Source organism: Mirounga angustirostris, unplaced genomic scaffold (assembly GCF_029215605.1).
Source record: "Mirounga angustirostris isolate CCGP_5_RB_7025 unplaced genomic scaffold, mMirAng1.0.hap1 SCAF_1, whole genome shotgun sequence".
NCBI classification, from domain to species: Eukaryota; Metazoa; Chordata; class Mammalia; order Carnivora; family Phocidae; genus Mirounga; species Mirounga angustirostris.
In genome coordinates this window covers 180,625,221-180,649,400 of record NW_026991709.1, presented here as the reverse complement: position 1 = coordinate 180,649,400, position 24,180 = coordinate 180,625,221, and the positions used below count along the sequence as shown (strand labels likewise).

General features: G+C 40.1%; 1 protein-coding gene across 3 annotated transcripts in view; it reads left to right on the top strand.

Moving 5' to 3' along the window:
* Positions 1–24,180, top strand: part of TAFA1 (TAFA chemokine like family member 1) — a 574,680-nt gene that overhangs the window by 382,295 nt on the left and 168,205 nt on the right. For 2 of the 3 annotated variants that reach the window (XM_054504641.2, XM_054504643.2), the window contains exon 2: positions 15,004–15,144. In XM_054504641.2, the coding sequence (XP_054360616.1) occupies positions 15,004–15,144 (141 nt within the window). The remainder of the gene's footprint in view (positions 1–15,003; positions 15,145–24,180) is intronic. The other variant, XM_054504642.2, reaches the window with a different exon arrangement.

The window sequence follows — 24,180 nt, the reverse complement described above, 5'->3', positions numbered from 1 at the left end:
TTTGCGTATAACACCCAGTGCTCCATGCAGAATGTGCCCTCCTTAATACCCATCACCAGGCTAACCCATCCTCCCACCCCCCTCCCCTCTAGAACTCTCAGTTTGTTTTTCAGAGTCCATCATCTCTCATGGTTCGTCTCCCGCTCCGATTTCCACCCCCATTCATTTTTCCCGTCGTGATATCTTCTTTTTTTTTTTAAACATATAATGTATGATTTGTTTCAGAGGTACAGGTCTGTGATTCAACAGTCTTACACAATTCACAACGCTTACCATAGCACATACCCTCCCCAGTGTCCATCACCCAGCCACCCCATCCCTCCCACCCCCCACCATGCCAGCAACCCTCAGTTTGTTTCCTGAGATTAAGAATTCCTCCTATCAGTAAGATCATATGATACATGTCTTTCTCTGATTGACTTATTTCGCTCAGCATAATACCCCCCAGTTCCATCCACATCGTTGCAAATGGCACGATTTCATTCCTTTTGATGGCTGCATAATATTCCATTGTGTGTGTGTGTGTGTGTGTGTGTGTGTGTGTGTGTGTGTGTGTATATACCACTTCTTTATCCATTCATCTGTCAATGGACATCTTGGCTCTTTCCACAGTTTGGCTATTCTGAATTTTTTTTTTTTTTTAAAGGCATGTACTGGCAAAAGTTCAGCCTCCACCTTCAGGCACAGTTGCATCAAGCAGTACGATCAATGGTGTCAGGTAACACTGCACTTTTCCACTTGGCTTCATTCACACTTCACACATTCACACATTCACACACACTTCAACACACTCCCTGTGTTGGCTCCATTCATCTGAGTTTTTTCTATCATGATATTAAGATAGTGGAAAGCTCCAGACTTATGTCTTTTTATCAGGAACGCTTGTAGAAAAAATGTTCTCTTCCCAAGAATAAATGTTTTATAACTGGCTCTCATTATGTATGGCTTAGGCCAGGAACTGGCCAGTATAGCAATCCCTCGTTCACTAGAGAACACAGGGTCCACTTTGCTAGTCCTAAGTCTTGTGCCTTCTCTTGAATTAGGGATAGAATCAGCATCTCCAAAACTCCGTGATCTGGGACTAGGGAAGAAGACCATTGGCTTCCCCTGAAAAGCCAAGAAGCATTCACCGGTAGAAGTGGGAATGTTTGCTGGGCAGGCAGAAAGAACAGGGGCCTTCCTCAGAGTAGAAATGTCTAATTGCTTTCATGGGTGTCACAGCTAACAGAAATAATAGTAATAACAGTAAGAAAAACCACTTATTTTCTAAGTGTTTATTATACCTACCCATACAAACTCGTTCTACACTCCTGGCGTGTTGAAAAATCTATCCAGCCCCAAGCCGGAAGGCAAAACTAGCTCTGTTGAAATCTAAGTATGGGATTCCCAGAGAGTGGGGTTTTTAGTAGGACTAACACCCTTCCCTCAGCCCTCAGCCCCAGTGCTCACATGTCCTGCACCATACCTACCTTAGTGCTGACCTGCTCAGAGAAGGTCCATTAAGTGAAGCTCATTTCAAGCGCAGATGGTCCCGAGTACCTTAACGTCTGCCTGGTGGACAGACTAAGTGATCTTGGATGGCCTTCGACTTCTGATCACATCCATGCAGCCAGGGACGAAATGAAACCTTGTTTATCATCTTGATAAACAGCCCCTTTCAGTGCCTCTGGACGCTGTATGTAACTCGGTAGAGTCAAATACTATTAAATTGTCATCACCGTCAAAAAGAGAAGTAATAAGTTTTTCTACCTGAGCGATAGTTAATGACTTCTACAATGTGTAACACAAATCAGAGTTTCTGTTTGTCTTCTTTCCCTCTAAATGTGTGTTTTCTGCTCTCTCTGGCTGTGAATGTGAGGCACAGTCTCATGATATAAATAAATATATACTTTTCTTATCACCTCTCAGCTCACCTGATAAAAATATCAAGATGGCGGGGGCCAGATTCTTGGCTTGCATGAGGTATATGCACAGAGGAAGCTAAGCAGCTATATGTCGTTCTAGTTCTCCAAGGAAGGCGAAGATCTGAAAGATGGTATTTCACGGGTGAAAGCCCTGAAGACGCTGCCACGCTAGTTACAATTAAACATTTTTAGAGAAGTGATTTAAGTACTCTTCTGGGGGTAAGATACTTCTTTGACTTTAATCATCCGAAATAATAATTTATTAGTCAGATTAGGCTAACATACAGATTGACCAACAAACCTCCCCCAAATCTTGTTGGCTTAAAACAACCAAGTCTTATTTCTTGATCAGGCACCAGGCCTGTCGTGGTTCAACAGCGGGGTTGTGTTCGTTGAAGTCACTCACGACTAGACTTGCTGGAACGGCCACCACCTAAAACAAGGGAACAAGGGTGGGCAAACCATGGCCCAGGGGTCCTATCTGGTCCACCATCTGGTTTGCAGCACCAGTGAGCTCAGGATGCCCTGTGCCTTTTTAAATGGCTAAAAAAAAAAAAAAAAACCTTCAAAAGAATATTTTGTGACACATAAAAATTACATGAAACTCAAGTTTTAGTTTCCATAAATAAAATATTATCAGCAGACACCCCCACTCATTTACCTATGTATTGTTCATGGCTACTTTCAGGATAAAATCACCGAGTTTGGTAGTTAACCACAGAAACCGGATGGCCTACAAAGCCAAAAATATTTACTATCTGGAACTTTATAGGTAAAGTTCGCCGACCCCTGATCTAAAATATGTCTGGGTTGTCATGCCAGCAGGAAGAGAGCCTAGGAGAGTCTTGCATAGGGAATTAAAAACTCAGCATGGAAGTGATAAGTCACTTGCATGAACACAGAAATAGTCACATGGCCCCACCTCCCACAAGGGGGCTAAGAATACCAGTAAGCCCAGGAGGAAGAGAGCCAGAGACCATCATTTAGCAGTTCTGATGGCTGCCACGGCTAAAACTAATAATAGCAAGAATATTAATAGCAGGAAATTGCATTATTCTTACACTGCAGGCACTGTTCTAAGTGCTTTGCCAGTGTTCACTCACCGATCCTCACAACATCCTCATCCTGAAAGTACTATTACCTTCCCCATTTTACAGATGATAAAACTAAGAATGAAAAGCTTAAGTGATTTTCCTGAGATAAATACAGTTTAAAAAGGGGGAAGGTGGGGGCACCTGCGTGGCTCAGTCGTTTAGCGTCTGCCTTTGGCTCAGGTCATGATCCCAGGGTCCTGGGATCGAGCCCCGCATCGGGCTCCCTGCTCTGCGGGAAGCCTGCTTCTTCCTCTCCCACTTCCCCTGCTTGTGTTCCCTCTCTCCCTGTGTCTCTCTCTGCCAAATAAATAAATAAAATCTTAAAAAAAAAAGGGGGGGGGGAAAGACGGTATTTCAGCTCAGTCAACAGAGCTCCCAAATCCACCCTGAACACTGTACTCTTAACCATTGTCCCACACATGGACCCTCTAGGACTCACAGAAATCCCAGCCCTCACTACTGCAGAGAACGCTTCCTGACAAAAGCCTTAATTATAAAATTCAGTAGATGCAAAATGCTAATTTTAATGTTTGTGGAACAGATTTCCATAATGCTTAAGAATTCAGTTAGGAGTTGGGGAGTAATTAGCCCATGGATGCCTACGGATATTCATGAGGTTTTCCGACAGATCCTAAAGGAAGAACCTGCGATTTAAGATCACTTCCTGACTCAGCAGGGCTATCCACTGGTGGGCATCAGACCCTAAAGTGAAAATGCTTCTTTCAGAGGAGAGTATTTCTTCCTTGATTATATCAAAGTGTCTCTTAGCCTTCTTGTCTTTGCTTCTCAGCCAAGTCAGAAATGATGTTCCATGGGCATTTTTGTTGTTGTTTAGTTTGAGGAAAAAATGTCAAAGAACAGTTTGGTTTAGAGGTGATGGATTTGGAGTCATTGCATTGCCTGCTTTATTTTGTTGGCTCGACTTTTACGTTTTCCTAATGGAGTTTATGTATAATTACCACCCATGTTCCTGTTAACATCCACTCTACTCACCTGCAAAGGATAATAGAAGAATCTCATTTTAAGAGAATAGAGCAAGTTTATAATTGTTGTTGGACTTCGATATCAGAGAGTATTCCTACTTGTTTGCCATTAAATAAATGCCGTGAGGAAACACAGAAAAATGAATAAAGACGTAGGAGCAGATAGGCAAGGATTCAATAAAGAGAATACATCAGACCCACCACTGCATGAAAGGTTCAGACATTTGACATGAGGTCCTGGAGGCTGAAAGGTAAATTCTTCCATCTTTCAGCCTTTCACGATTCTATCCTTCCATCAAAACTTGTGCCGGAAGAAACTGCCTCCAATGTCATCTTTAAAACTAGGTTTCATTTTTTTAGGTTAAACCATAAGAATGTTAGCTTTTATTTGTAGTCTGCCTACTGTGTGCTCTTTGGTGTATTAATACACAACTTTCTAATTCTAATATCCTATAGAGTTGGGCATTTTCCTTATGAGGGACCAGAGTTTAGAGATTACAACTTGTCCCTAGTCATCTAGCTGGTAACCCCCAAATTAGGTTATTTGAAATATCATTTCAGTAGTAACATATTCAACCTTTAAGGTCAATGTTTCACGTAATTTTAGGGAAATTAACATAGCCAGAGGAGTTGCTCATGTAAAATAGGGTTGCCTGTCTCTGCTAAAAATTGTTTCCATGTCATTCCCAGCCTTGAAGGCTAGCAATGGAGAAGAAAATCCTGATAAACTATCACCCAGCTGGACCAGGGATTTCAGTTTAGGCAAAAAGTTGGGGGAGACCCAAGTGGGACTTAGATGAAGAACGTTGAACCTTAGAGAGCAACAGTGGACATAACTATTCCTCTAAAAGCCTCATTTCATTCTAACCTTTGCCTTCCCCAAAATAGTAGAATACAATTTATTTATTCTGCATCATCGGATTCTAAACCATCACTTGGGTTGTCCTCCCTAATGCTATCCAAGTCATCCCTGTTGGAAAAGAGTCAAAGTTCTGTAGTATTTAAAGAACACTAAGGAACAAAGGTGTTCTTCTTATGAGTTCATTGGTGTATCTTTGGGTAAAATTTATTTCCATGTTGTTAGAGCAGTTTTTAAAAATGATTTCTACGGTAGAGTTTCAGCATATCCTCTGTATAAGCCCTTTTCTTCCTTAAAAAAAAATAAAGGAGAAATCTGGGGTATGGGTGATCAGTTTATTGCAGTATTACATTACTTTTAGCGATCTCATTTTAGGGGAAGAGTGGGGTCTAAATGTTTCCCAGTCATTGGCCTAGACTGAGAGTAAGGATACAGGTGTGAGGAATGGTCCATGTTAGTGAAACTAAAGAAAAACTGGAAAGGGTCAAATTTTTTTCTCAGTCATAATCCTGATTCCAACAGTATTACTAATAGCAGAATACCTTTCAAAGCTTACTTTGAGCGAGGTATTATTATAACTGCCTCTACTTATTTAATTCTTATACTCTCTTAGTCCTCAGAACAACCAAAATTAATGTTATTATTATCCACATTTTATAGATGAGAACCTTGAGACACAGCATAGAAAATGATCAGAAGCAACAAATCTAGCACTTGAACTTTGGCAGCCTAACTCTAGAATCTGTGATCTTATTCATCATGCTATATTGCCTCAAACAGGGCTGCCCAGCCCCGAATTTGTTCTTTATTCCTACATTCATCTGTCTTCTACATAACCCAGAGCGCTAGGAGGGAGGAGATGTTAATTTGTTTAATCTGAAGCATAAACAAATCAAGCAGCCATTTTGTCCTCCTCTACCAAAACATGCTTAAGGATCCATTAGAGTCTCTCTTGTCAGTGATTTACAGACAGAGACATGTGGAGCTTCCTTCCAGTCTACTGGGTCAATAAAGCATTTTTAACAGAGTCTTAAATATGCATTTCTGACTTCCGCTACAATACATTCCAAGAGAACTACTTATAAGGCCTTGATCAAAACGTCCTATAAAAGTGAATGTCAAAAAAATCTGTGCTTTGTCTTAGACCTAACAGCTTTTAAAGAGAGGGACCATTTACAATGAAGTGAAAATGGAAGTATCTGAATAATGATGTTAGTCTTAACATTCCTTGATTACGTTTTATTCATTTCCTCCAAAAGTTGCCCTTGACTATAAGGAGATATGTTCTGGCCTAACTTTTAAATGAGGCCTGAAGTTTCCTTATGGTTACTCTTAATTGCTATTTCGTGTTCCAGTCATTTCATGTAGAATGAAAAGTTTATCTTTTGAACATTTTGGCTCTACCCCAAACCAAAGGGATGATTTTTCTGGCAAAAGCTGCATCTATCATTCAAGTTCATTTTCTTAAAAGATCACATAATGAATATTTGGGTAGGAAAAGTTCCCCCAAAGAGGATTAATTTATATTCAGTCTTTCTTCTTTTCCTGTCATTTCTTCCTTGTTTACTCTTTCTCCCCCTCACTTCTTCCCTTCCTTCTTTCTTCCCCTGATTCCTTCCTTCCTTCCTTCCTTCCTTCCATCCTTCCTTCCTTCCTTCCATCCTTCCTTCCTTCCTTCCTCCTTCCCTTCCTTCCTTCCTTCTTCCCTTCCTCCCTTCCTTCCTTTCTTCCTTCCTTCCATCCTTCTTTCCTTCCATTATTCAGTCATTTAGCAAATGTGGAATTCCTACTCTTATGCCAGGCACTAGGGATAAAGAAGTAAACAAGATGCAATCCCTGCTATCACAGTGTCCAGCCCAATGGGACAGACAAGCAGTGAACCAAACATTCCTGCTAGGAGATACGCTGCAAAAGAGAAGTTTGGCTTGTGAAGACATCATATCATGAGGATCCAAAGCTAGTCTTTGGGGAAGAGGTTCATTCAACAAATATTTACAGACCAAACATAGGCCACATTCCAAGTTGAGTACTAGGGATAGAGTGATAAAAAAGAAAAATTGCTGCCTTTACCCTTTACAGAAAAAGCAAAAGATTATTTGAAAATGTCAAAATAATACATTGTGAATATTATTCTGGGAGAATGTGAGGTTGTAGAATCATATAGCAGGGGAATTTAACTGCCAGTATGGTTCAAGGACACCTAAAGAAGACCTGAATGATGAGTACGAGGGCAAAAATAAATAAATAAAATAAAAATAAAGTATAGGGTTTAGACTTATATTCTCTCTCTTTTTATTTTTAAGGTGATTCTCTTTTATTCCAACTTTTTAATCTCCCCTAGCATTTCCTTTCCCAGAAAACCTGGTATTGTGATAATTTTGAATTGCTTGGCCATGCTTTGTCATTGACACGAAGCCATCAACACCAAACTAAACTGAATGTCAAATTCCCTGGCAGATGAAAAGGATCAGACACTAGCAATTTCCGTTAAGTGCCCATTCTTAAATGGCTGACCCAGTTTGTAGCCCAGAGCAATCCAGTGGCTTGGTGTGAGCTCTCTTAGATGACCATTCTGGGAGCAAACCATTTCATGATGCCAACCTTCAAGTTTTTACCATCTGCTTGCCAGTCATTTCTAACCTCATCATCTCTTTCTATCTTGCCATATCATTGTCATCAGTGGGGACTCTTTTTAAAAGAAACGTTGCCCTTAGCAATTCATCTTCTTTGTGTTTCCTCGCTTGTGCAGGGCAAGACAGTGATGCATTGAGCAGGGAAGGAGGGATCATTGCTAGGAGCATATTGGGCTTGGCATTTTTTTAACTTCTCCAGCTCAGAGAGCCCTGCTGCTGCCAGAAATAATCTTGAAATGCTGTCTTCCCCCGCCCCCCCTTTTCGGATATTAGAAACTTTCTCTTCCTGTTAAAAATAGGTTTTGATTGGGCGCCTGGGTGGCTCAGTTGGTTAAGCGACTGCCTTCGGCTCAGGTCATGATCCTGGAGTCCCGGGATCGAGTCCCACATCGGGCTCCCTGCTCAGCGGAGAGTCTGCTTCTCCCTCTGACCCTCCCCCCTCTCATGTGCTTGCTCTCTCTCATTCTCTCTCTCTCAAATAAATAAATAAAATCTTTAAAAAAAATTAGATTTTGATAATCTACTCAGAGGTCTGACAAACACAAGAGAAAAAGCAGAAAGGAAAGTGGAGAGCTGCCCCGTGGAGCTTCCCTGCAGGGGACTTTGCCATTGCCACTTGGGTGAACATGGACAAAGGGAGTGAGAAGCAAGGCCATCATTTAGAAAATTTGTGGTAGAGGGAGAACAGAAATTGATGTTCATCTAACATATCTAACATTTTTTCGACTGACCTGTGTTAGCCGGGTAATTGCCGCATTTACCTTCTAATCTAAAAGAACAATGGGACCCCTTATAAAATGTGATTTAGGTTATGAGACTAATTTCTTATTTTATCTTAGATGTTTTCCCATAGACAAAGTCAAGTGATGATATGAGCAATAATCTGGAAAATCTGAATAGTACAGACAACCTTTATACTGGCTTGTTCTTTATGCCACATTCTTTGCCATTAGCTAATAGGTTACCTCACCATCATATTTGCTGGAGCTACAGATGCTGGGTGAAATCCAGAAAAGAAGCCATTTTCCATATAATCCATAAGCAAAAAAGGGAAGCTCAATTTTCTGAGCACTTAAATGACTGCTTTGAGGGGCCATAGCTCATCTTGAAATCATTTTGACTTGGATTGAGATAAAATTTAGGAATGGATTGGCATTGGTGCCAAAGCAAAGTCTGAAAGACATTTACATGACAAATATTATCATTATGATTTTGCAATAACCTTGGCAGTTAGGTTTGAAAGGACAGTTCACTAGGTAATCTTCAAAATGTAGATAAAATAGATTTCAAGGAAAAAAATTTCTAGTTTCCAGAAAGGGTTATGACAAATCTTACATATCAGAGACAAAGCTGAGGAATGTTTTCGTTTCTGGTCCCCTTTTTCAAACAGCCAGCTAATGAAGACAATAGGTAAGTTAGACTACAGTTCCAGAGGGTCTTGAAAAATTCTCTCCCTATGGTGATAAAAGAACTGAACCATTTCCTGTCAACCATCTAATATTTTTATTTCTCCAACATAAGTCAGTGGACCAGGATTTCATGGTCTGGATAGATTGAAAGATTGACTTGCTCTGGTTGACTATGGCTAGGTCAGTCACAAATATAAACCTTTGGATTCAGGAGATTTGGCTATGACAGGTCTAATCAGACTTTCTAAATTTTAGGGTCCTATGGGCTCCAGGACCTGGTTGCATATTCCACATTTTCATACCTCCAAGCAGCTGGTGTAAAATGAAGCTATAGTTGAACCTGTCAAGACCAGATGAGCTTGTTATTTAGAGCAATACCTCTCTGGCTTCCCATGGGCAAATCCATCATCCATGAGCCCAAGGAAGACGTGGTCTGGGGTCACTGACTTTATACACAAGGTTTTAATGAAAATGGAGCACTTGTCAATTTCCAGTCACTGAGTTCTCCTGCCCTTTTCAGAGAAACATCAGCATGTATGCTAGGCCCAGGTGGGACTGGAGAATGAGCACTGCAAAGGGGATCAGAAGATCTGGGCTCTGGTCCACATGCTGCCAGAGAATAGATATCTGGTTAGTTAAAACATGGGCTAGTTTTTTAACTGCTCTTGATCTCAGTTGCCTCCCCTGTAAAATAGGGGTAATCATAACCTCATTGGATTTTAGTAACCATAAAATGAATAAAGGGTTTATAATGTATCTTTCATGGTGTCAGGAACATAGTAAGTAGTCAAGTGGCTAACTCCTGTATTACCATAGTTATCACCACTAGTTACGTAGCTGTGTCGCTTGTTAAACACTTGTTAAATACTAATAATACTATGCCAGACAATTTTTAATAAATAAACAATAGGAGTCCCTGTCCTTGAGATGGTTATATTGGGGGGAGGGGGACATAGAGACAATAAGGATAATAAATACATTAATTACATATAGTAATTGAAAATCACAAATGTTCTGGAGCTGACACAGGTAAGGACGTGAAGCAAAATAAAGGAGATCATGAATGCTTTCTAAGAGAATTATGATTTTGATAGGGTAGTCAAGTGAGACTCTGAAAAAAAAATGACATTTGGGCAAAGATGTGGAGAGAGTGAAGGGGGGAGCCATAGATTTGCCATATCCCAGGTGAGGCACAGTTCAACTTGTCAAGAAGACCAGATGAGCTTCTTATTTAGAGCAACACCTACCTGATTTTAGAGTAACACTCAAGAGGGACCACGTCTGCCATGTTCAGGCAATAACCTACAAGGAGACCCGTGTCCATGGAGCAGAGCGATGGAGGGAAGGGTGGTAGCAAATGGGGTCAGAATATAATTGAGGGAAGAAGGGTGAGTTGGATATTTAACCTTGATAACCTTTGTAAGCAAAGTGTTGACTCCCTTTTGGAAGTTCTTTATCAACAAAGAATGACAACTCATGACAAGACGCACAAACACAAAGTTGTGGAGTCCAGCAGACCAGTTCATACTTGTATAATTTGGGGCATGTTATTCAACCTCTCTGAGTCTCAGCTTTTCATCTGTTAGGTGGGGACAAAAACTTTTGCAGTTGCTAGGAGCTTTATAAATAATGTAGATAGAGTGCCAGGTACAGTGCCCAGCATCCAATCAGAATTCAGTAAATGTCAGTGAGCACTGAGCTGACCCAGAACTGTTCCTTTGGCTCATCTACAAGAGTGTTAGGAGAGACTGGCTTTGGGCCTCCAGTGGCCACCTCATTGTCCACATTGTTTAATTCAGGGCAGTGATTTGGATGATTTGGCATGTCTGTCATTGACTTAACTATAAGTCAAATGAGATTCAAGATGTATCCTAGAAGCTTTTCTATAGCTTGTACCACATTCATTCATAAATGTTGTTCTAGTCTTATATTAAAACCAAGTGGTAACTTTAAAATTGGTGTTATTTTCATGAAGTATAGAACCAGCAATTACTGAATTGACTAAGGGTACTTAGAGCTGACAATTACAAGTTAAAGCAACCTGATTGCAGGTATCTGGGTTGAGGAGTGTAATGTGTGATTAGCCTTATTGTTTCATTAACTCTCATCCCAATGAAGGGCATGTGGCAACAGTGTGAATTTCTTCCCATGTTCCAAATTCAAGCCCCCTTACTTTCTGCTCAGAATTTTGCGTTGGCCTTTTATTTCTTCTGCTTCACCACCTTGCACTTCTCCACTTCCTCCCTGGGGGGGGGGGGTCACTCTTGAACAATATCTAGATCCTATCAGTTCTTGGCTTCAAAATCCCTATTAGTGCCTCAATGAAACAGAAGACTCACACCAAGTACTCTTTCTGGAGAGGGAAGTTTTCTCCAATTTCAGGTCCTTACTTCCATCTACTCTAACATCTTTTTTTAAATGCCCTGACCAGCTCCTTAGAGAAGTCTGGCTCTAGGACTGGGGTAGGAAACATACAAGATGAGCCTGAGGCATCTTGTAGAGTTAGAAAGTAAGGAAGTGCTCAAAAAAGGTGAGGGGTGCAGGCAGTACAGGGAGACAGGACACAGAAACCAACTGAAGGAGTTCACAGTGGCCAGGGCTGGACAATTCTGAGCAACAAAATAATTAATGTAGTATTGGATTATAACCCAGTGTGTAAAATAAAACTCTGTGAGTCCATACTGATATAAATGATTAAATAAGTAAGTAGATGGGAGGGAGGAGACACATCTGTCATGCAGATGAATTCCCAGTAACTTTAGTAGATATTGTAACCTCACAGAGGCGGAGCATAACTCTCTACTCCCTAAGTGTGGGCTGCACATAGTGACTTCTTTCCAAAGAGGACAGTATGGAAAGACAAGGAGGAGAGTACTGTTACAGTGGGGGAATCTGACGAGCACTACCTTAGCCAAGTGATCAGGGTCAACTTCAATAGTAGTAAGTCATGTTGATAGTATGTACCCTTGATATGATGTGATGAGAATGGCACTTTCCCTCTGTGGTCTTCCTCCAGAAACACATAACCTTAGTCTCATCATAAGAAAAGCATCAGATAAATAACACCTGAGGGACATTTTACAAAATAACCTGAGCAACACTTCTCAAAACTGTCAAGGTCATCAAAAAGGATGGAATGTCTGAGAAACTATCATAGCCAAGAGAAGAAGCCTAAGGAGATAAAACAACTAAATGTAATGTGGCATTCTGGATGGTATCCTGGAACAGAAAAAGAGGCATTAGATACAAACTAAGGAAATCTGAATATAGCATTGACTTTAATTAATAATCATGTATCAGTATTGGTTCATTAATTGTAACAAAACTAGCATACTCATATAAGATGTTAATATTAGTGGAATAAAAATAGGAAATTATAGGCTGTGGCATATGGGAACTCACAGTACTATCCTCACAAATTTCCTATAAATCTAAGACTATTCTATAATTAATTAAAAGGTTATATTTTTAAAAATGCCCCAAACTTTCACATTAGTGAAATGCTTTTCCTTCATCATGGCCTGTTGAAGTTCAACCTTTCATCTCCCAACTTAAGAAGACTTTTGAATTCTTTAAAAAAAATGGGTATCTCCTTTGACCTATGTCCACAGAACTTGGTACTTGCTTTGTGGTGCTAATTTTAAGTTAATGCACTTATTTCTTCATTCATTCAACCAACAGTTATAGTGTACCTACAGCAGTTGTTGACAATAAGGCTAACCTTGGCCCTGACCAAGCTTTCAATTTGCCTGTGGTCACAGACTCGTGGATACAGTTCGGTGAGGAAATGTGTAAAGTGCCAAGAGAATGAGCAGTGGTGGGAGTGAGATGTTCTTGGAGGAACTGACCTTTGCACTGAGTTCAAAGAAGGGTTAGTGAGTGCATTTGAGTTGTAGGTGGTGGGTAGAAGGATGAGGAGTAAGAGGGAATATCCTAGGAGAAACCATATTTGCACAATTACTGAGGCAGAAAGGAGGGTGACATTCCCAAGGAAATATATCATGATGGCCAGATATTATCATAGGTAGCACATATGGACTCTCTACTATGTATCAGGCTCAATGCTAACCCCTATACATATGTTGGTTTATCATCATGCAACCCTGTGAGGCAGGTGTTAATATTATTCCCATTTTACAGATGAGGAAACTGAAGCACTCAGTAAGTAGCAGAGCTGAGATTCAGACTGAAAGAGGCTGACTCTAAAGCCCAAACTCTGCCCTCCCGTTGAGGGGAGGCAGAATTAGTCTGCCTTGAAGCAGAGATTCTTGTGTTTCTTTCCTATTAAACCAGGATTTCTCAACCTGGGCACTGATGACATTCTGGACAAGATTGTTCTTTGGTGTGGGATCTTCCCTGTGCCCTGTGGGATGTTTTAGCGCATCCATGGCCTTCACCTGCTAGATGCCAAGAGTACCTACCATCCACCAGTAATGACAATTCAAAATGTCTCCAGATTTTTCCAAATGTCACTGGTGGGGAGGGTGGATAGCAAAATCAAGCCCATTCCTGCCCCTGCATTGAGAATCACTGCATTATATTGTGGATTCTCAGGATAGGATGAAGCTGGGTCTTCGGTCTTTCCTGTCTCCTCTCTTCCTTCCCTCCTCTTTTTCTCCAGTGTTTCCTAAGGCCCACCATGTATGGGCTGAACACATGTCTCTAACAACTTATAACACAGTAACTTGTATATAGTGATTGCTTGACAAATGCTTGCTGAATTTATGCCAACTGAATCCTAAATGTTCTGAGTCCATTCTTGTCAAATAAAATATATCCTGGGCGCCTGGGTGGCTCAGTTGGTTAAGCGACTGCCTTCGGCTCAGGTCATGATCCTGGAGTCCCGGGATTGAGTCCCACATCAAGCTCCCTGCTCAGCAGGGAGTCTGCTTCTCCCTCTGACCCTCCTCCCTCTCATGCTCTCTGTCTCTCATTCTCTCTCTCACAAATAAATAAAATCTTAAAAATAAATAAATAAATAAAATATATCCTTCCTGAACATAAAACTTGATATTGAGAAAGTTAATTCCTGGTCTCCAGTCACTTGGAGTATCTTTTGTGTTCCTAAAGAACTGTCCTGCATGCTGTCAAGAGCCACCTGAATGCTCACCAACATTCAGACAGACCCAACCCTTCACCTGTTAAGAACCTAGTGGAGAGTGATATACATTATGTTGCCAATAAATGTTGAATGCATGGCTGACCTGTAACAATTAAGTGAAGCCATATGCCTAGCTCTGTAATTTGAGATGCCATTTAAAGCACATACCTATTTTCTCCAGCTATTCCTTCTACCATTTTTTGGATGGGGGATCTGGATTTGGCAAATGACTCCCCAACTAGGTTTTTTATTCAGCCCCCTGGAGAGTGAGCAGGCAGTGGGAGGGAGAGTTAATTTTCTGGCAGCCTTCCTGCCACCCACTGCAGGTTCTGTATGACTGGCGTGTCAGTTGCTTGTCATTAGTGGGAGGGAGCTCAGAGAATTCTAAATGGAAAGATAACACAGGAGTGAGCTCCCATAATATAATGCATTTAAATCAGGTAGACTCTTTATTTTGTGTTAGCTCCAGGCATGCGTTGCTTCACTGCTTCTCAGTATATACAGCCTAGAACCATCACCTCTTGAGGGCTATTCATCAGGGCTCTTTTTTTTTTTTTAAGATTTTATTTATTTATTTGAGAGAGGGAGACTGAGAGAGAGAGCACATGACGGGGGGAGGGTCGGGAGGGTCAGAGGGAGAAGCAGACTCCCTGCCGAGCAGGGAGCCCAATGCGGGACTCGATCCACAGACTCCAGGATCATGACCTGAGCCGAAGGCAGTCGCTTAACCAACTGAGCCACCCAGGCGCCCTCATCGGGGTTCTTTGTTGCATTTGAAGTATGGTGCTGTAATACCTGTCTTCTCCAGGACTGTGCATACCTAGCATATGGTCTTGTAGACATGTGTAAATAGATGTTAATAGAGAGTGGACGGGAGAGAGTCCTGCGGTAATTATGCTTCATGAACACTCTTTCTGTATTTTCTCTCACTTTCCCCAGCCCCTCCACACATACCCCCACAGGCCTTAATGGCCACTGAATTATTTCTAATCAGTGTCCCTGTTCTTTCTCTCTTGCCAGAAGGAGGGACATGTGAAGTGATTGCCGCGCACAGATGTTGTAATAAGAATCGCATCGAGGAGCGGTCGCAAACAGTCAAGTGTTCCTGTCTACCTGGAAAAGTGGCTGGCACGACAAGAAACAGACCTTCCTGTGTTGATGGTAAGTAGCTGGTTTTACATCTCTCTTTAGGTGTTTATCTAGGTGTTCACTGTCTGTAATAGATATATATATTTTTTTGTTTCACCTATATATGGTTCAGGATAACCAACAAGGTGCATCCAAAGCGCTGGAAGGTTGTACAAATGCCAGTCCTCAGCATAGTTAGAATTCTTGCTTCTCTGGCTTTGTGACTTTCACATGGCTTATTTTATTGTTTTTTAGAGAAGGTTAAGGTAAAATAATTTCTCAAGTCAAGAAATTGAAGGGTCCAGGGGCACCTGGGTGGCTCAGTTGGTTAAGCGTCTGCCTTGGCTTGGGTTGTGATCCCAGGATCCTGGGATCGAGTCCCTCATCGAGCTCCCTGCCTGGCAGGGAACCTGCTTCTCTCCCTCTCCTCCCTGCTTGTGCTCTCTCTCACTATCTCCGTCTGTCTCTCTTTCTCAAATAACTAAAATCTTAAAAAAAAAAAAAAAGAAAAAGAAATTGTAGGGTCCAGCTCATTTGGGAAGTGATTTTGGATTGAGGTTTTATATAATGATGATGGTGACAATGGTACCAAAGATAACATTTATTCAATGCATATTTAATGAGCATTTACTCTATGCCAGACAACTGCTCTGGGTGCCTCACATGCATTCATAAACAAATAGAGGTGCTCTGAATATTCACCATGTGCCAAGCACTGTCCTAAACACTTCGCATGCATTATTTTATTTACTCCTCCCAAGGATCCTAGAACAGTTACCTATCACTGTGTAACAAATGACCCCCAGCAGCTTGCAACAGCAAACATTCTCTCACAGCTCCTGGGGGTCAGGAATTCCACTTAGCTGAGTGTGTCTGGCTCTGGGTCTCTCACGCAGTTGCAGTCAAGATCTAAAGGCTTGACTGATGCTGGAGGATGGTTTCAAGATGGCTCACTCACATGGCTGTTGGCATGGACCACAGTGGCCTTCTTTTTTATAATCTAGCCTCAGAAGTTACACTTCACTATTTCCACAATATCCGGTTGGTTATTTAAGTCATCCCCATTCAGTGTGGGAGTGAGCTATAAGGACTTGAAGGCCAGAAGACAGGGATCATTGCAACAGATACACTTTTCCTCCTATTTTAAACATGAAAAAACTGGGGCTTAGAAGGGTTATGTAATGTTCCATTGGTCCCATGGCTGACAAGCTGTAGCCTGACTGACTTTTTTTTTTAAAGATTTTATTTATTTATTTGACAGAGAGAGTGAGAGAGAGTACAAGCAGAGGGGAGTAGCAGAGGGAGAGGGAGAAGCGGGTTCCCCACTGAGTGGGGAGCCCAATGCAGGACTTAATCCCAGGACCCTGAGATCATGACCTGAGCTGAAGGCAGATGCTTAACCGACTGAGCCCCAGGCCCCTCCTCTGCTTTACTGACTCTTAAGCCTAGAGTAACTGACGGTATTACCAAGTCTTGACCACCATCTTTAAAACAACTTTATATGTGCTAATAGTGAGTCCAAGGTTCAAAAGGACCATAAGTATCTCTCCCCATCACTATCTTTCATAATTTTAGAGCCAAGTATGAGGTGATGTTCAGATTCTTCAGTAAGAAAATCAGGACTCAAGTGAGTCATTTTTCAGGGTCACACAGTAGCAAACAGAACCCAAATCTCTTGGCTTAGAATCCATTGTTCTACCTCTAGAAACAGATAAAGCAGGACACCTTCTAGATTGGCTTGTGTTATGTTTTCATTATGAAGTATGGTGGTTAGAAAGAGAAACACACTCAAGCTAGACCAAGGAAAGTTATTTTTTTTAAGAAAAGAGAAGAATCCTGGGGAGTCCATTTCCTAGAAACCTCATGGAATCCATAAATTCTGCCAGCAGCCGCCATCTTGTTTTCTTTGTTCATGGGACACACTCTTTCTGATCTCTGTTCCCTCCTTCTCCTCTGTGTGGACTGGTTCCCTCTTCTAAGATTTTAGCTTTCGAATTCCTATAACTTATGGGCTGGTGTGAAGCTGTTATTTCCATGATGCCAACTCCAATCTCATATGGCATCACAATACAGCCCAAATATATTTGACTCGTCTCCTGTGTTTTAAATGCATTCTCCAAAAGGACCAAATATAACTGGCTCAGCTTGTGTCACATGTTAACCTTTGCCCAATCAACCATAGCCAGAGAGCTGTACATGGGGCTTGTTCACCTTACCATTGTGTACCATGGTAAGGTCAAGCTTTTTTTTTTTTTTAATTTTTCTAAAGGATGAGAAAAAGCCAAGTTTGGGAATATACTATTATCAGTAAATTCTCAATTAGTACATTTTCAGGGGTCATTTGGCACTATCTGGAGACATTTTTGATCTAGACATCTCTTGCAATTAGGGGGATATTATTCACATCTGGTGAGTAAAAGCCAACAATGCTGCTAAACATCCTATAATGCACAGGACAGCACCCACAACAAAGTATTACACAGCCCCAAATGTCAATGGAATTGAGGTTGAAAATTTGCGCTTATGGTTATTTATTTGTTCCAGATCACAGTCAACATCACATCTCCTCCAATGCAGGAGAGGCAAGCAGTTAGACTAGAAATGCCACTTTTTCACTTGTAGGAGGAAACTCTTGGCCTTTGAAGCCAACGAACATTATAAAGCCATGATAGTTTCTCAAGCTGTCTGCCAAAGAAAGCCTCGAGTCTGTTAATTATGAATCTCCATTTTGTTTCCAGTTCATTTTTTTTCTAATGATCTAGAATTAGAATTGCCTTCAGGATTTGGATGTAAGACATAAAGAGCAATACACTGTTTATTCTGGCAGAGGGGGAAATGGCATCTGGCCCTAAGTTTCTATGAGAAGCTCAGCCACATAATGGGAATATTCTGTCTCTCAGAACAAGTTTATTTGACTTTGGAAACTGAATTCTTTAGTGTGGTAGGTTCAGGCAAGAGGGCTATTAGTCCCTATCTTCCAAGCAAAAGTCAATAAATTATAGAGTATTCTATGGTGTGAACCTATAGCATTCCACTCTTCTAAAATCCTTGAATCCATTGGCATGCATGAGAAAAGTGCTGCTATGATCAAAATTTTTTTTATGGCCCAAATCTCTACATGCAAATGAAAAAGGAAGTGCAGACATAAATTAATAATTCCAGTGTAGTTATTAAGATCATGAACTGTGCAATTAGACAGACATGAGTGGAACTCAGCTATATCAGTTACTAATAGAATTACCTTGGGCAAGTCACATATGCTTTTTAATTTGTTCCTTGGCTGTGAAATGGAGATGATAATTATTTTGACTTGTGGTGAGGATTAAGGAAGTCATGTGTAGAGTTTGTTTTGCGTAATATCTGGTTCCCGTTACATACTCGCTAAATGTTGGTGTCTCTTTCCTATTTTACTAGTAAGTGTGGGTAATGCTTAGAAAGGCACATTGTTTTCCAAAGTTTTGTTGCATTTTAATTGTAGCCACCATCTTTTCCTGGAACTGCTTCTAACTAATTATCCTGGATATCACTATTGCTGGTGAGTCAGCTTCAGGAATGTGTGTTTCTTATAGGAATTTTGAAAACTGTAGAAATAATCCATACATTAAAGGCACACATAATATTATTGCTCAGAGATTATCATTATTTTGTAAGAAAACACGTACATGTCCATTTAGGCTTAACCATCATTAAAAAGAAACTCACATGGGGGGCGCCTGGGTGGCTCAGTTGTTAAGCGTCTGCCTTTGGCTCAGGTCATGATCCCAGGGTCCTGGGATCGAGCCCCGCATCGGGCTGCCTGCTCCGCGTGAAGCCTGCTTCTCCCTCTCCCCCTCCCCCTGCTTGTGTTCCCTCTCTCACTGTCTCTCTCTCTGTTGAAAAATAAATAAAGTCTTTAAAAAAAAAAAAAAGAAAGAAACTCACATGGCAGGTATTTTACTAAACTAAAATGTCATAGTACTCTTTTATCGACAGCTTGTTTCATTTACCATATGACAAACATTCCCCAACTTAAAACATATTCTTCAAAAACATTATTTCTAATAGCTGTATAGGGTTTCAGGGGTGGATACAATTTCATTTATCTAACCATTTCCTCCACTTGGACATATTTATAGTGTTTCATGCATTTCCCTTTCTAAGCCTAAAAATGGATAGAAACCAGCTTCTCCCCATGACAGCGGTTGACAATCCATATACCATATTTGTCCTGAACATATACCCTGTTGTACATAGTGCATTTCCCATGTAACTGTTCCAATTGCTGTTATTTACTTGCCTCTGAAATTACAGGTCACTTGCCTTCCACAGTGTTTTCGAAACCGGAGAAACAGCTATGATTTTAAAATAAGCATATATTCTATTATTCTAAGATTCAAAATCAGAGACCAGATGATTCAAAATGGGACATAAATTTTAGTCTTCAGTGTAATCTTAGCAACTTATCCAAAAATAGAATACAGGATTTTGGGAGAAATTTTTAAAGAGTGGGCTTTGAGTTTAAAGAATGATCTTCTATTGCTTAATAAGTGAAAATACCAAAGAAAAACACTCAACAGCTTAAATATTGTGATAGGTATTTATAAATATTTTGAAAAGCATTATACTCTTGCACATGTGCCTAGCACTATTCTGACCGGATATTAAGTCATTACACTGATTCACACCATCTCGTGTATTGTTAATTATTCTCTAACCCTAGAGAAGGGTGCCTTCCTTACTATCTTTGTTAACAATAATCAAAATGATGGCCAAAATGTTCTTGAAGGCTTACCCTGTACGCTTCTTTGAGGTCCTTCAAGTCTGTACGTTCATTTAATTCTAACCCCAACTCCCAAAGGTGTCTCCTATTATTCCATTTTGCCAGTCAGAAAATTGAGGCATGGGAAATCTGTGACTTGCTCAAAATCACGCAGCCAGTAATGACAGATCCAGAAGTCCAGTCTGGGCTCTCTGACTCCAGGGCCCTATTTACCAAGTGTGGGCAGACGAGGATGTAGCAAAAACACACATTCTATTCCAAAGCCTTTCGTGTAAGATACCAAAATCCTGGGTGAGAAGGGGCAGAAAGTCCAACCATGTGCATATTTTCAGAAACATTCGGTCCTTCAGGCCATGCCTGCTCCTTCCCCTTTTTGTGTCAGACAGGACTGATTAATTGCCCTTTCTGAGGTCATGGCCATTGAGTAATTAGAAGCATTTTTATAAATAATGGTTTCCGTTATATGGAATGACTGAAGCATCATTGTTTAAGGGATAGAGGGACAAAATGACTGTTTTATGGAGAAATTCTCATGCAGTTTTCTCTATTTAGGATTTTATTCTCATGCAATTTATGTCTACTGGCGACTTAGAAAAATATGTGAAAAACATCCTTATAAGTACTGGTTTGTAGAGAAGTTCTCATAATTCTCTCTGGATTTGAGCATCACTCTTATTAAGAAAAGTCTACATGATAAGTTCATAGGCCTTTCCTTTCATTCAGTGTGAATTCTGATCATTTCTCTGACTGATTGCTACAAACATGACCTGGTGTTCTTGTCTTTTTATACTGGATATCAGCCAGAAGTGACTAGCTTATATCACAGAACTTTTTAACTTTCACAACTATAGAAATCCCACATTTTCTGTTTGTCACTAGGATTAGTGTATAGTTAATATAATGAAAAAATCTTCATACTCCTTCCTGTTTCTGTGAAGACAAAACCCCACCGTATAAGAGGATGTTTTGCTCTTGACTCATCATACATAACCTATAAGGTAAGACCAAGCAAGCAAGATACACAGAGACCCAGATGCAGAAAAACAGTTAGACTTACAGGGAAGGAGACAGGGAGACAGGACACACAAAGAGGAACAAGGAACGTTCAGAGGAAAAAAGTGATCAAAGGGAGATGAGACAAGGAATGCTTAAAAGGATTAAAACATCTATCTATAAAATGGCTTCGTTCATTTTTTTCCAAACAATTGTTTGTATTCACTTTCACAGTTTATAACTAATTTTAACAAAATAAGATTTATTTGGTAGATTGAGACTTGGAATTTTTTTTCAAGTTGCATTATATGAGATTCCAGAACCCAAATATCTGTAAAAATTGCTTCTGGAGATTGCTCCTTTGGAAAATACATGATAAAATTTTCTTGCCCACATAACGTCGTAGTCTCTAGAGACAGCCATGGTGGAGAAAAAGGTCTGAGAACTGAAGGAAATTTGAAATTTAGCAATAGTTTTCTATAGAGTAGTATGAAATACATATGAGAAATACCGCGTATAATAGCCCCTTCTTAGCCATCCAAAATATGATAGCATATGAAAGCCTCTGAGAAGTTCTGCAGAAAAGAAACTTGTTGAACTTGGACCCATTATGTCCCAGACTTCTTTGACTAGAGAACCTTTTTCTCTGTAACATTTACTTGTGCCCTATAAACCCAGTGTTCCATGAACTGGACTTCAGGCCATGTTAGTATAGACTATATAGACTATGTCTTTGTTTTTGTTTCCAGGGATGTATTCTCAAATACATCCCTTTTGAGACTGATTGATAATTCCTATGCCAATAGCTCAGTATTTTTTCTTAACACTGGCTAACCAAACATTGCACAACAGGTCTTGGTAGTAATGTGATTTATAATATCTCTGTGACATGTCAGGCTGAACTACAGTTTGGAAATCATCTAGGGACCTTCCAGAGCAAACATTGTATGAAAAAGCTTAAGCCCTTATTTTTATTCACAAATATTAGATGTTTAAGAGGACAGGGAAGATGACCTATTTTGGTTCTGCCATTTGTTACTTGTCGTCCCCACACAATGAAATACCAAGATAATGAATCGCTGTGGTAGATCAGGGATACACGACACAGCGGCAGTCTGGGGTCCCTTCATTACCATCTGTTTGATGCCTGCCTTGTTCGTTCGTTCGTTCTTTCTTTCTTTCTTTCTTTCTTTCTTTCTTTCTTTCTTTCTTTCTTTCTTTTAATTTTATTTTATTTTGTTATGTTAGTCATCATGCAATACATCATTAGTTTTTGATGTAGTGTGTAGTGATCCACGATTCATTGTTTTCATATAACACCCTGTGCTCCATGCAGTACATGCCCTCCTTAACACAGACTCTAGCTTGTTTAATAGACGGGATGGTGAGCTCAGTTGACTTCATCAGGAGGCATTTCTGAAGACAGATTCTATTGTTATTGAAGAGGGTCTACTAGAGCATCATTAGTAACATTGTGGCACATTCAGGCGTAATTTCTAAATTACATACAAATGTTCTTTTGCTCCTTCCTTGGCACCTAATCCTGTCCAGGTATGTGAGGGATCCAAGTCTGCATTAGCAGGAGGAATGAGAGGAAGGATGTAGAAGAACTGTCAAAGCTTTTTGTACCATCTAATAAAAGGTCTGTCTCTATGTTTTGTTTCTTTGCATAATAAAGAGAACAGGAATTCAGTCTTCAGATATCCCCATACTTCTGAAACTAAGAAGGGATGTCATTTTTTTTTTTAAGTTTAAAGCAGCAGTTTCCAGCTGACAGCCCAGCCACAGAAAGTACCTTCAGACCTATTCCTTAGGTTGGCAGAGTAGTGAAATGGACTGTGTGCCTTTGGATGGGATACTCCAGTATGCACAGACCTCGCCCCTTTCTATGAAACCTGGCTCTGGCCCATTCATGTGACCTGCCGGATCCCTAAAGATCAAGGGAATCCCTGCCTCCTGGCTCAGAGTCATTTCCCTACTGTTCTCAAGTTAAATAAAAAAAAATTAATTTTCTGGAAAAAATTACTCTTTGATATATATAACCTGGCATAAATAGGAATATACATACACAAAAACGGCAAGAAAGGAAAATAAGAGTAATTCTTCTCCTCCCCTTGCCCACTGATTCTCTCACATCTTCATTGCCAGAAGCAACCACTGTCACCAGATTTCTGTGTGTCCTTATAGAAAATATCCATGCACACACAGGAGACACACATATACAACCTGATAAATCAAAACGCTGTTATATAATTAAAAAAATGGTCTGAACCTGTATTTTTTTTTGCACACAGGATGCACACATATACAACCTGATAAATCAAAACGCTGTTATAAAAAACAAAAAACAAAAAAGGCTGTTATATAATTTAAAAAATGGTCTGAACCTGTATTTTTGTGTGTGTGTAAGAAAATGGCTGATAAACATGGAAAAAAACATTCAATGTCACTCAATTGAAGAAATGTAAATTAAACACTGAAATGTAGTGTTTCATCAATCCAATAGGCAGAGATAAAAAGTTTGGTAATACCCAGTGTTAAGGAGGCAGGAGAGAAAAATTATATATAAATCATACTCTGTGATAAACAGCTTACAAACTCAGTTAGTTAGCCACTTTTCTTTATTTGGTTCACCAAAAGAGAAGAAGATAAATAGGTAATTTTATAATGAGACTAGATGTTTGGGGAACATAATACAAATTACATGCATTATAACTGTGCACAGTGACTTTATTTAGCAACGATTCTTGTATACATAATGCCCTCCATTTCTTCAATAGGATCAGGTTCATGCATCTGGGTATCATCTAAGAAATCCTCTAAGGATCTTGATCTCACTTCCATGGCAAAACTATATGTGAAAGTATATTTAGTGCATGTACTTGGACATAAATATAGTAAATCCCATTTTAATGTCAATCAATGTAGCTACTTGGGAGGTACAAAATTCTGTACACAAATATGTGTAGTGGTATGTATGTCACGTGTGTGTGTGTGTGTGTGTGTGTAATCATGGTACAACACACCCCAAACTCTTGTCATTTTTCTAGTTCAGAATGTATTTGGTTACACAGAATTCCAAATTCATTAAGGAAATTTCCCGAAAGTAGCTCCAAAGCCACCGGTTTCCATTATTTCCAAAAAGCTTAGGTGTTTTCAAATACCCGTTCTTGTCTGATATGAGAGCACTTTTAATCAATTCTTATTTTTTTTCGGAAAGGGGGAAAAATGTTGTTCTAAATCTAAGGAGTCAGCTCCTCCCCCATCCCTCTAGCTGGGCTTCAGCCTAGATAAGGCAAGATTTCAGGGTTCTGTGT